Source organism: Xiphias gladius, unplaced genomic scaffold, assembly GCF_016859285.1.
Source record: "Xiphias gladius isolate SHS-SW01 ecotype Sanya breed wild unplaced genomic scaffold, ASM1685928v1 HiC_scaffold_209, whole genome shotgun sequence".
NCBI lineage: Eukaryota > Metazoa > Chordata > Actinopteri > Istiophoriformes > Xiphiidae > Xiphias > Xiphias gladius.
Window position 1 is genome coordinate 3,541 of NW_024401875.1, and position 13,289 is coordinate 16,829.

Consider the following 13,289-nt stretch of genomic DNA (forward strand, 5'->3'; position numbering starts at 1 on the left):
AACTTCACATACTTCCATGGTTCATCAAGAGGGGAAAAAATCTGAAGGGTTAAAGTCCAGCAACAAAAGAACAAGTTTACTTTGCAACTTCTTTACTGTAAAAAAGTCTGGTCCGCCATTAAAGAAACATTCATTGTCGGTTAATAATTAAATCATAGTGAACCAATTACCAGTAAATTATGATAACATTAAATATAATCATAGGCCTGTCAGTGAGGTCACATGGTTTTCCTGCAGAATATCATTTTATATTACAGAAGCAGCTCCTGTAATTTACCACAGGCTAAAATGCCATTTGGAAGGACAACTTTTATTATGTGACATTCATCCTGTCAAAATATGGCTTAGTTTTGTTTAAATTCAAACTTAAAACATCATATTTTATAACAGATACTGTACCAGTACATCTACTTAATAACAGACCATGTTATACAGTAGTAGTTATTTTGTTTTATTCAGAGAGGCTGTTATATGCAGAAACATGATTGAATTATTTGATTAAATTTTTTATTAAGTTTTATTGGGGGGGGGTAGAGATGGGGGGCAGAGATAGGAGGGTTGGGGGTAAGGGGAAGGGGGTGAGGGATAGGGGTGAGGGAAATAAAGGAAATATAGAGGGGTAAGCGAGGGAGGCTGGGGGAGACAGGGATAGAGGAAATATAGAGGAGTAAGCGAGGTAGGGAGGGTGGAGAGAAGGAGACGCTGGGGGAGACAGGGAAGGAAGGGGGTGTGGGGGAGAAGTGGAGAGATGAATGGGTGGGGAGGTAGCTACTGTTGTCCAGCCTGAGCTGAAAAACCGGCAGCCTCCTCCATCTTGCTGTCGCTGTCACACTTCTTTTTCTTGTGCAACCAGCTCCAACAACTCCACTTTTTCTCCATCTTCTCCTTTTCTTTTCTTTGCTTCTTTGCCTTCTCTGCTTTTTGTTTCTCTTTTCGTGCCTCCTTCTCCTCCTCTTTTTCCTTTTTCTCAATCTTCTCCTCTTTTGTCTTCTTCCAAAACCAGAAATGTCGGCTCTTCTGTCTTTTCAGACAGAACTCCTTCAGTTCTTTGTTCTCCACTTCCAGTGCGTTACTCATTTTCTGCAGTTCTTCCTTCTCCTCTTGGAGGTCTTTGTTCTGCTTGTGCAGTTCCTCCTTCTCCGCTTGGATTTCTTTGTTCTCCCTCTGCAGTTCTGTCTTCTCCTCTTCAATTACATTCATCCTTTTCTGCAGTTCGTCCTTCTCCTCTTGGAGTTCATTCTTCTGCTTGTGCAGTTCTGTCTTCTCCTCTTCCATTACATTCATCCTTTTCTGCAGTTCGTCGTCCTCCTCTTGGAGTTCATTCTTCTGCTTCTGCAGTTCGTCTTTCTCCTCTTGGAGTTCATTCTTCTGCTTCTGCAGTTCTTTCTTCTCCTCTTGGAGTTCATTCTTCTGCTTCTGCAGTTCTTTCTTCTCCTCTTGGAGTTCATTCTTCTGCTTCTGCAGTTCTGTCTTCTCCTCTTGGAGTTCATTCTTCTGCTTCTGCAGTTCTGTCTTCTCCTCTTGGAGTTCATTCTTCTGCTTCTGCAGTTCTATCTTCTCCTCTTGGAGTTCATTCTCCTGCTTCTGCAGTTCTTTCTTCTCCTCTTGGAGTTCATTCTTCTGCTTCTGCAGTTCTGTCTTCTCCTCTTGGAGTTCATTCTTCTGCTTCTGCAGTTCTGTCTTCTCCTCCTGGAGTTCATTCTTCTGCTTGTGCAGTTCTTTCTTCTCCGTTTGGAGTTCTTCGTTCTCCCTCTGCAGTTCTGTCTTCTCCCCCTCCATTACATTCATCCTTTTCTGCAGTTCTATCTTCTCCTCTTCTGTTACACTCATCATTCTATGCAGTTCTTTCTTTTCATCTACCAGGTATTTATTGTTCTTCTGCAGTCCGTTCTTCTCCCCTTCAAGTACAGTCATCCTTTTCTGCAGTTGAATCATCTCCTCCTGCAGTCTGTCGTTCTCTTCCTGCCGTTCATCGATCCTATCCTCCAATCGTTGTACTCATCCCACAGTTCATTCATCTCCTCCTTCAGTCGTCGTTCGTTCCTGCAGATCTTTAATCTCCTCTTGCAGTACTTTGTTCGCCATCTGCACTTCCTCCGATACATTCTTCATTTTCAGCAGGTCTTTCTTCTCCTCCTTGGTCTGCTTTTTGCCCCAGCTTGCGGTCTGGCTTGCGAGCCTGTCAGAGAGATTCTTCTCCTTTTTCAAGTGCAGGCTTTTATTTTTGCTCTGGTCGACCTTCTCCTTCGCCTTGTTCACCTTCTGCGGCCCTGAGGGGCAGCACGTACAGGTGTTGGCCACTGTTTTTTGAACAGGGAACTCATTGTCTTCATCTGTTTGAGCCCCTTGTCCATTCTGATTTGGATGGCCCTGAAGGGCCAGCTGTGATATGTTTGACCTCGGTCAGGATTCAGACGGCCTGAGGCGGCACGTCTGGTATTACCCACTGTTTTCGCTTCTTTTGTCCTGGCAGCTATTTAGTTGAAGGGAACTCATTGTCTTCATATGTTTGAGCCTCACGTGCATTATGATGTGGTTGGCCCTGATGGACTTCATCTGCAAAGCTCACCTTTTTTCCTGTGTTTCGTTCTGCCATCATAGCGAGAAACAAAGATGATGCAGAGGTGTGAAGCGGTGGCGATTGTTGGTACTGCACTTGCCTGTAGTAGACTGTAGTTATCCGTAGATGTGCGTAGTAGTCTGTAGACTGCAGGTGTGTGTGTAGAGGTCTCTGTTGTAGATTCCGACCGTAGAAGACTGTGGTACACGATACTTGTGTGTAGGAGATGTGTTACTCTGTTGAGTTTGGAGGTCTCCTTAAAGGTTGTAAGGGTTCTAGAATGCCGTGTCACGGAAGTTTTTGTCCTTTGAAGTCTGAAGTTCTAGAATAGAATGCCGCATCAGACTTTTTTGCCAGTGAAATCTGACAGCTTTTTTTGTTTGTTTGTTTGTTTGTTTTTTTGTTTGTTAGTTTCTTTCCTGTAGATAAAAGTGTGAGCGATATTCCGAGTGACACTGGTTACGAAAAGTCCAATTAATTTTCCCATAGACAGTGTTTTGTGACTGAGGCACTTTTATAGCATGGATCTACATGGAACTGTCGTGGCTGGATCATCGATACAAGAGATAAACAGCTGTTTAAGAAAATATCTGGTTCTTACTGAAGTGATCAGTAGAGATTGTAACTACAACCCCCAGAGTGCATTTCAACAAGCAAGATTCAATCACCGAACAGAAAAAAAAAAACATTATTCCAGCTTGGGAGTGTTGACACATTCTTCCAAGCGGTCAGCCCTAGGGCTAATCTTGCAGACACAGCAGATAAATAGCCTGAAGTGCAGCCATTCTGCCAACAGTTTGCTGACACGTCTTTGGTTCTTTTCTGGCGACAGATATTGTTGCAGTTAGAAACTTACCATATCTCTGACTCGGAATTTCAAGTCGGAGGCTGAAGTGAACTGTTTTTCCTACTCGGCTGTTTGAAATTGCAGTTTAAATATAGATCAGCTGTAAAATTAATTTAATTAAATAAAATTCTGTTACATGCACTGTTAATGGCAGGTTAAAGCTAAAGATTACACTGTTGGGAAAACATTTGTTCACATTGTTGATTTTATGTAAATACCAGTAAATAATTTAAAATAATTCAGTTTCGGATTCTGGGTGAATTTTGGATGAATTTAGCAACTATAGCGACATGTTTTTGTTCATGAATTCACAGGCGAAATTCTGAATTGAGTACAGCTCGATTCTCATCTCTGCTGGCTTTCGCCGAGGCTCATGGGTATTTTTACCCTTCTGCCCAAATGATGGACAAAACATGATTCGTCAGAAATGAAAGTGACACTTATATAATTGTTACATTATCCAGGAGATTTATCCAAATCAACATTCACATGTGAAATAAGACTGTCTTGCCTGCCTAGCCAAACATCACAATATGAGGAACAAAACTGCTAAAGCCCAGAGGAAAATCAGAAATCAAACTTCATGTTTTACAGCCACACAGACAAAATTCAGCATTTCGGTTTTGGGCTCTCGTCAAAAAAAACAATGTCCATACGGTCAAAAAGGGTTGGAATCAGTTATTCATTGGTATTTGGGCTGAGCTGCTCCTTTAACGCTCTGTGTTCAGTGTGTGTTTGTGCAGGGTCAGTGAAGTTGGTAGTTTTTCCATAGCCGGGGCAGAGCAGCTGGAAACATACAGCTGTTCAGTGATACTGAGGAATCCACCGGACACGTTCTCCCAACCACACGGGTTCAGCTGCTTTGACAAGTCACCTTTTGACATGTGACAAACAGAGTAAAACAAGCGAACCGCTAAACTCTCACTAATTTGAAATCAACCTGGCTCTGTCACATGACATATTACTTAATGGTTAAAAGTGCAGTGTAACTCTGCACTGCATAGATAGAGTCTCAGAGGATAAGTTATAAACAATTTGATTGTGTCATCTTTTTACTTTTGTCATTTTTTGAATAATTTTGTTGCATTTCACTGACCAGTTTATTAATTGACCATACAGGATATCAGCAGATTAATTGGTAATGATAATAATCATAAATCGATATTTCCAGGCCTAATTATTATATATTATATCATTTGAATGCTATCACTAATGCATAAACATGTTTGTAGCATTTTAATGTTGCGGCTGGTTTTTTGGGGGGCTGTTTATAACTATTTTACAAACTGTTTGGAAGTTTAATCTGTAATTTTATTTATTGAGCATATGTTTTGCATGTAAAATCTTGATCTTAAAGTAACTAGTAACTATAGCTGTTAGATAAATGTAGTGCAGTAAAAAGTATAGTATTTTGTGAAATGTAATGGATTTTAAATATAAAGCAGCAGAAACTGGTAACGCTCAGGTAAAATACCACAAAATTGCCCTTGAGATAGGTATATGGTTTGAATACATGTGCTCACTTTGCACATTGCACTGTGACGAATAGTGAAAATAAGCATCAAGTCCAGCATGACAAAAAGCAGCGTCAAAGATTCGTGGTTACCAGCACTAACAACACCAAATCATTGTCGTCATCTTCTTTTTCAGGGAGTTTATTGAAGAGGGAGCGGTGGATTATGCCAAGAACAACCCTGGAACTGTCGTGTATGTGTCTCCTCAGTCCTGCAGGATACCCAAAATAGTTGCAGAGTACTGTAAGTGCTCATTACTTTGTTTTGACTTTGACTAAACCTGAATCTCTTTCTTGATTATAGTACTAAATAAAAAATCTCTAGAATTCATTGTAATGATTGATTTCACAGGTCCTGTAATTTCCTAACTACAGTGGAAACCGTTTACAGGGATCAGTTACAGTGATCAACTGCTTATAGGGATCACAAAACCTGGGACAGAATCATTCCTATACAAATCCTCTTTATGTAATTTGCTGATAGTAATCAAGTAGTCCGCTCACAGTGTTCACTTTGGGTCTTTTCATGCATGACAACGTATGGAAAAAGAATTTAAAACTTAGACTACTACTGCAAGCTTTCATATGCTAAGACTGTGTGTGTGTGTGCGCGGGTGCGTGTGTTACGTGTGGCTCAAGTGAGTTATTTTGCCCTCCTGTTCCTGCTCCGCTCGCGTTTTGGGACTTTTACAGTGCGTAATTATCGTCCCCGCTGTCTCCCAGTAGCAGGTATGTCACGTGAGTGGAGTGTAATGCTTTCACCCTGACCATTCGGACTGGGCTTGGAGCAGGCGACGGGCCACGGCGCAGTTTATGCTATTTTATCTTTAAAGCAGTATATAGCAAAGCTGTCCGTTTCATTACTTCATATTCACTGTGATATACAAATGTCAGTTAGATGTATTCTGCATGAAATAAGAAAAAAAATATTTTTTGAAGGAGAATTATTATAATCATCCACTTACAGTGATTAATTTGAACCGGACAGACGAGATCACTACAAGTGGTTTCCTGTGACTTTCCTTGAGAGTCATTTTAGTTAATGTGGTTGCGTTGAGTTTATAGGCAGCTGATGATTTCCAGAGAGTTTCATTGAACCTACTGTCAAATTCTTATAGGTTTGAAATATAGACAGAGATCCATGTAAACCAAAGTAAACATTTATTATTCGAAGCTTTATCCGTCATATATGTTGAATTGTATGTTGAATTGTATGTGCCTGTAGACAAATCTTACATTGTTATTACATGTTCAGTCGACCTGCTGTGACCTGTCCAATAGACTCTTTTGAATTCATTAAGTGGAATTTTATTAGGTGAACACTCTCAGTTTTCCTAAACTTTTCCGTTAGTACGGCTGCAGTTTTATTTATGGTCTATTTAATGAACAATTTAGTTAAAAAGACTAAACACTTGTTTTTTTCTTTCTTATTGATCTTGATTGATATTGATACACTTTCAGCAGACTTCTGAAGAAAATTGATCTATTAAAAAAAACAGGAAATCAGTCTTTAGAGGTTTGTGACAAGTTTAAGAATAAATGAACTACAGTAAGTGTAGTAGTGGGATTATTTTTGTTACTACTCTTAGATACTGTAGGGGGCAGTGTAACACTGGCTTTTCTGAGACCTCTATTGATTCAGGTAGAAGTGAAGTGCCACTGGAGCTTTCACACGACTTAGTAAATTTGTCTCACCCAGAGTCCCATGCTCTCGTTGACTCAGTTCCATTTCACAGTAACCAGGTCCGTCAATAACAAAAGTACGATTAGTGATTTCCTCTTTTTTTCCTTCCCGCAGTAAACGGCAATGTGAGGGAAGAAACTGTCACAAGCAAAACGTCTCCGCAGATTTCAGAGCTTCTGACCAAACTGACCAATCAGTCCGGCCTGGACATCATCCGCATCCGCAAACCCTTCCACACAGACCACCCCAGTATCCAGGGCCAGTGGCACCCATTCACCAACCGGCCCCCCTCTATCGGCACCATCAGACCACAGAAAAACAGGGACGCTGAATGATGACTTGAGTTAAAGTCAAACAGTTTGGATGTTTCCACCGACTTTAATCAATCTTGAGAGTTTTTTTTTTTTGGATTAGTTCAAGTGTCTGCACAGGTCAAGTAGTTCTCACGTTTGCAGCAATTTTCCAGTGTATTTGTTGGATATTTCCAGCCGAAGACCCCACTACCGACTGCACATTTTTTGGCATGTCCTTCTGCCTGGTGGTGGCAGCAAAGCCACTTGAGCCGTGCAGAAAAAGAGGCAGTGCCAGCTCCGAATGCCAGGCTTGAATAGACTTCCCATGAATCCACCAGTGGCTTGTCAGCTGGCGTCTTAAAAAGCAGATAACTGTTTTTAGTTGCAGAGTTATTTGGAGATTCCTGTGATAATTGCAGCGCCGAAGAGCAGATGGAACTTTGAATGAAATAAAATAGATTTCTTTTGCGCAAATGCTGGCATTGGTGTTTAAAGTGAGACTTTGTGTTGACTTGTGTTTGAACAGCTTGTCAGAGTCAAGACTGACTCCAGCGGTGCTGCCTGCATCATCAGTTTTAACTGATTTTACTACAGTTAAAACAATTAACAGACAAGACACATATCTGATGTACACCTTTTTTATTTGTATGACACCGGAATGTACACGTTTTTACAGTTTAATACTGATTGAGGTTTCAACGTTTCCTTGCTACACAACCTTAGATGACCCAGAGCTTAAATGAACACGACAGATGGTTGTGCGATAGCTTTGGGGGGCAATTCCTAACCTTCATTACAGAGCTGTCCTCCGTACCGACTGTAACGGGAACAGAAAACTAACACTCCTCCAGTGGGTGATTTTCTTCAAATTCAACAAGGCGGATGTTGGCAAAAACTACTCTCTGCTTTCTTTGCAGTTCACATCCTGAATTCATCATTTGTGACTGGAAAAAGGCACGCACTGCCTCCCCTCCACAGGCGACCTCAGCGTTCTTAACACATATACAGATACATACAAGCAAAATGCTGGTTTTTCTTCAAACTTAAAACATCATATTTTATAACAGATACTGTACCAGTGCATCTACTTAATAACAGACCATGTTATACAGTAGTAGTTATTTTGTTTTATTCAGAGAGGCTGTTATATGCAGAAACATGATTGAATTATTTGATTAAATTTTTTATTAAGTTTTATTGGGGGGGGGTAGAGATGGGGGGCAGAGATAGGAGGGTTGGGGGTAAGGGAAGGGGTGAGGGTGATTGGGATCGGAAGGGAAAAGGGTGAGAAATGAAGGAAATATAGAGGGGTAAGCGAAGGAGGGTGGGGGTGAGGAGATAGAAGAAATATAGAGGGGTAAGCGAGGAGGCTGGGGGTGAGGAGATAGAAGAAATATAGAGGAGTGCGAGGGGAGGCTGGGGTGAGGAGATAGAAGAAATATAGAGGGAGTGGCGAGGTAGGGAGGGTGGATAGAAGGAGACGCTGGGGAGACAGGGAAGGAAGGGGGCATGGGGGAGAAGTGGAGAGATGAATGGGTGAGGAGGGAGCTACTGTTGTCCAGCCTGAGCTGAAAAACCGGCAGCCTCCTCCATCTTGCTGTCGCTGTCACACTTCTTTTTCTTGTGCAACCAGCTCCAACGACTCCACTTTTTCTCCATCTTCTCCTTTTCTTTGCTTTGCTTCTTTGCTTTCTCTGCTTTCTGTTTCTCTTTTCGTGCCTCCTTCTCCTCCTCTTTTTCCTTTTTCTCCATCTTCTCCTCTTTTGTCTTCTTCCAAAACCAGAAATGTCGGCTCTTCTGTGTTTTCAGACAGAACTCCTCCAGTACTTTGTACTCTGACTGCAGTTCTTCTTTCTCCATTTCCAGTGCGTTATGCACTTTCTGCAGTTCGTCCTTCTCCTCTTGGAGTTCATTCTTCTGCTTGTGCAGTTCTTTCTTCTTCTCTAGGAGTTCATTGTTCTGCTTGTGCAGTTCTTTGTTCTCCTCTAGGAGTTCTTTGTTCTGCTTGTGCAGTTCTTTCCTCTCTTCTCCCACTAAATCCATTATTATCTGCACTTGTTTCTTCTCCTCCTCCATTACATTCATCATTTTCTTCAGTTCTTCCTTCTCCTCTTGGAGTTTGTTGTCCCGCTTGTGCAGTTCTTTGTTCTCCTCTATGAGTTCATCGTTCTGCTTGTACAGTTCTGTCCTCTCCTCTCCCACGAAATCCATTATTATCTGCACTTCTTTCTTCTTCTCTTCCATCACATACATTTTCATGTGCAGTTCATTCATCTCCTCTTTCAGTACTTTGTTCTCTTCTCGCAGATCTTTCATCTCCTCTTGCAGTACTTTGTTCTCCATCTGCAGTTTTTTCTGCCATTCCTCCTGTATTTTGCCAAAACTCTCTTCTCTCTTGGCGAGCTCCGATCTGAACTTCTCCTCCAGAGCGTTGTACTTGATCTTCCAAGCTTCCTCATTCAAGAGGTTGTCATCATTTGAAGGCCCTGAGGGGCAGCGTCCACGAATCTTACCCTTCTTCGTGGGTTGTTTCGTCCGGCCATGGTGGGATGAGCGTTACCAAAGGCATTTAGCTGAATTGAGAGCTCATCGTAGCGAAATGTTTCAGCTCGGTCAGGATTCGGACGGCCCTGAGGGCAGCGTGCAGATTTTACCCACTGTTGTGGGTTCTTTCGTCCCGCAGCTATTCGATGAACGGGGAACTCATTGCCTTCATATCTTTGAGCCTCTCGTCCATTACGATGTGGATGGCCCTGAAGGACTTCATCTGCAAATCTCACCCTTTTTCCTGTGTTTCGTTCTGCCATTGCAACGAGAAACAAAGATGATGTAGAGGTGTGAAGCGGTGGCCGATTGTTGGTACTGCACTTGCCTGTAGTAGACTGTAGTTATCGGTAGATATACGTAGTAGTCTGTAGACTGCAGGTGTGTATGTGTAAGAGGGTCTCTGTTGTAGATTCTGACCGTGAAGACTGTGGTACCGATACTTGTGTGTAGGAGATATGTTACTCTGTTGAGTTTGGAGGTCTCTTAAAGGTTGTAAGGGTTCTAGAATGCCGCGTCACGGAAGTTTTTGTCCTTTGAAGTCTGAAGTTCTAGAATAGAATGCCGCATCAGACTTTTTTGCCAGTGAAATCTGACAGCTTTTTTTGTTTGTTTGTTTGTTTGTTTCTTTCTTTCTTTCCTGTAGATAAAAGTGTGCGGCGCTATTCCGAGTGACCCTGGTTACGAAAAGAAAAGTCCCATTCATTTTCACTCAGGTACAATAACAACAACAATAATCATCATCATCATCATCATCATCATCATCATCATCATCATCATTATTATTATTAACTGTGTATTTTAAGTTGATAAAGGTTCTATGTACACTCACTGAGCCCTTAATTAGGAACACCGTACTAATATTGGGTTGGGTCTCCCTTTGCTCTCAAAACAGCCTCAGTTCTTGGCGGCCTCATGTAAAGGTCCAGGGCCAACTCACTGATAAAGGTGGTCTTCCCACTGCCAGTAGGACCTGGTAAACAAAGAAACGTAAATAACATAAACATATATTAAGATAAACTATATATGTTTGAATGTAAACTGTGCAGAGTGGATAAGAGATAATAAAGTAGATAGTCACATATACAAGTGTTTACACCTCATAGTCAAACTCTGGTACACAGCCCAGCCTTCCTGCCCCAAATATATTATTTTTCAGGACTGGTGGATTAAAAATAAACTTTGGCCTGCTGTGCGTTTGAATGTTTTTTTTCTTTTTATTTCCTATGCTTTACGAGCTACGATCCATATTTAAACAGATGATATGCATCAGCTTCCAAACTTAAAAACACAGAACTGGAACCTGCCATTATACAAACAGATTTACAATAACAAAATCAAGTTTTTAAAGCTGCCTTACTTGAGTTTTGGCCACTAAAATGCACTGAAACAAAACGAAACACAACATTTAATATATATATATTTTTTAAGCCTGTTGCCAGCTTTGTCTCTCTGCCGTTTGGTGATGGGCAGGTATTGTATAGGTAGTGTTTATCAGAGCTTTTTTTCTTTGTTTTGTTTTGTTTTTTTGCTGAAAACCGCTACCTGCTGTGGACTTTGGAGCTTAAAAAAGCCCAAAAAGAGCTGAAAGATGCCAAAATGCTCCATAGAGCTGAGAGCAGCTGCAGAGTTGGGTTATAATTCTCTGTGGGTTTGTCACTATGTGCAACACCTTTCTTATTACACATGATCATCTGATCGACTGTTAAGATAGAAATATTCATTTCTATCTTTGTTTTTGCCTTTTCAGGTTATGAACTTTTACTGCTCAGTTGCCCCTTAAATCATTATCAGCTTTCCAAAATTCTGCTGCTAGCCTTTTAGAGACCGATCATCTACTCATTACTCCCATTTTAGACTTTTTTTTTTTACACTGGTTTAACACTTGTTTTATCTATAATAAGAGCTCAGGCATTTACCAAGCTTTTAAATCCCTGATATGTTTCAAATAGATTTGATATTAAGAAGGCTTCCTAGCAACTGAAAGAAATCTAAAATATAATATATTTACTATATATCAGTTTTATTCTATTGTTGTTCATACTATTTTGTCAGTTTTTCTTTACATTTTTTGTCAGTTTGTAGCCTTTTATTGTTGTAACTAGTATTTTTAAATCATCTCCCATGTTCATCAGCTGGCCTTCGGTCTTGCTTGCGAGCCTGTCAGAGAGATTTTCCTCCTTCTTCAGGTGCAGGTTTTCATTTTGCTCTGGTGGATCTGCTCCTTCACCTTGTTCACCTTCTGCTGGCTCTGTTCTTCCTGCTTTCGGAGACGTTGCTCAGGGTGGAGGTGAGCTCATCATTGGAATATCTTTGAGCTTCTGCTTTATTTGTGATTTGGGCGGCCCTGAGAGACAGCATCTACAAATCTTACCCTTCTTCGTGGGTTGTTTTGTCGGGCCATGTAGGAACGAGTAACATGATGGGCATTTTGCCTAACAAAGAGCTCATGTTTTATGGTTTCGAGCTTCATGATTTTGACGGCCCTGAGGGCAGCGTTCACAAATCTTACCCTCCTCATGGGTTCTTTCGTCCGGCCATGGTGGGATGAGCGTTACCAAAGGCATTGAGGTGTATGGTCATATATGTAGAATATAAACCATGTGTGAAAATAGAGATATGGCTCAGAGGCCATAGGTCAAGGGTCTGACAGTTTTTTGGAAAACAACTGTCCTATTTAAGAGTCGGTGAGTCAAGGCTGAATTTCAGAGTGGTTCATTGGCTTCACACCCTCTCACAAGCAGATCTGAAGATGCTTGATTTGACGCTGTTCTTCTTTGTAATAAACCTTTATATGCAATCAAGACAGTGACAGCGGAGTCTCCTTCATCCTCTTCACATCATCAACACCATCATATAAACTACAGCATTTCGCTGAATTGAGGGAGAGGCAGTCCTGCCCCTCCTTCTGCATCACCTCCAGACAGTCCTGGAGGTCCTCCCAGCTCCCTCCCACCAGCGTGTCTTTACACAGAAACTGCCCCGTGGTTTGGTCGATGAACAGGGAGAAACTCTCCTTCCTGGCAGACGAATCGACAAAAATACTCGGACGTGGAGGCAACTGTAGCCATCGTGGAAGGGACTATCTTTGGGCGGATATACTGTTTGATATCTGTCACCGTGATGGGGCTCTGGGGAACTCCACAGTAGACTTAGCGTCTTTTATAAGTCCTGATCACATTGTGTGCCACGAAGTAGCCTGCGCCCGACGCCTTGGGACACATGGAGCCTCAGGAGGCCTGTGAATGAGCCTGTGAGTGACAGGTCTCAAAACACAGGGACGAAAATGTCTTTGGAGGAGAAACTTTGGGTCTGCCACCTGCAGGAGAAAGGCGGTGCCCTTCAGCAGCAAGCTCCTCCACATTAGTTACCGGGTTAGGACATTGAAACCGCCAGCAGGCAGTGAAAATCTGAAGGAATATCAGCCTAACACATGCAAAAGTTAAAGGTCTTGGGTGACCTGGATATTTAGAAAGGAGAGAAAGTGATGCAGAAAACCGTTGTTTCTTTTACCATACAGACACAAGCGATACACAAACTCAGCGTGGAGGCGATGAAAGCCGTATATATAAATAAATTAAGTTTAATTTAGAAAAAAACAAAAAAACCACACTTAAAAATTCAACTTACCTTCTCTGTTACCTAGCCTCATTTTCTTCCATGCTCCTCTGACCGGGCTTCGATTAAATATTCAAAACAAGTTCATTTGAAACATATAGCTAAAAATTACTGCAATGTATTTTGGTTGCACATTTTAAAGCTTTTCCTTGTACATTTATAAAATTAAAATCATATTCTCATTTTCTAACAAACTAGATCTCATTATTGTGTAGTTTTTTTTATTTTAA

At 41.4% G+C, this 13,289-nt stretch overlaps 1 protein-coding gene across 1 annotated transcript; it reads right to left on the bottom strand.

Moving 5' to 3' along the window:
* Window positions 1-768: 768 nt before the first annotated feature.
* Window positions 769-9,332, bottom strand: LOC120787557 (golgin subfamily A member 6-like protein 22). The gene is made up of 4 exons (XM_040123274.1): window positions 8,447-9,332; window positions 7,686-7,714; window positions 2,074-2,270; window positions 769-1,374 (listed from the first exon to the last, which is right to left on the bottom strand). Exons 1-4 carry the CDS (start codon window positions 9,238-9,240, stop codon window positions 769-771), a joined length of 1,626 nt encoding a protein of 541 aa, XP_039979208.1. The 5' UTR covers window positions 9,241-9,332.
* Between the last annotated feature and the right edge of the window lie 3,957 nt (window positions 9,333-13,289).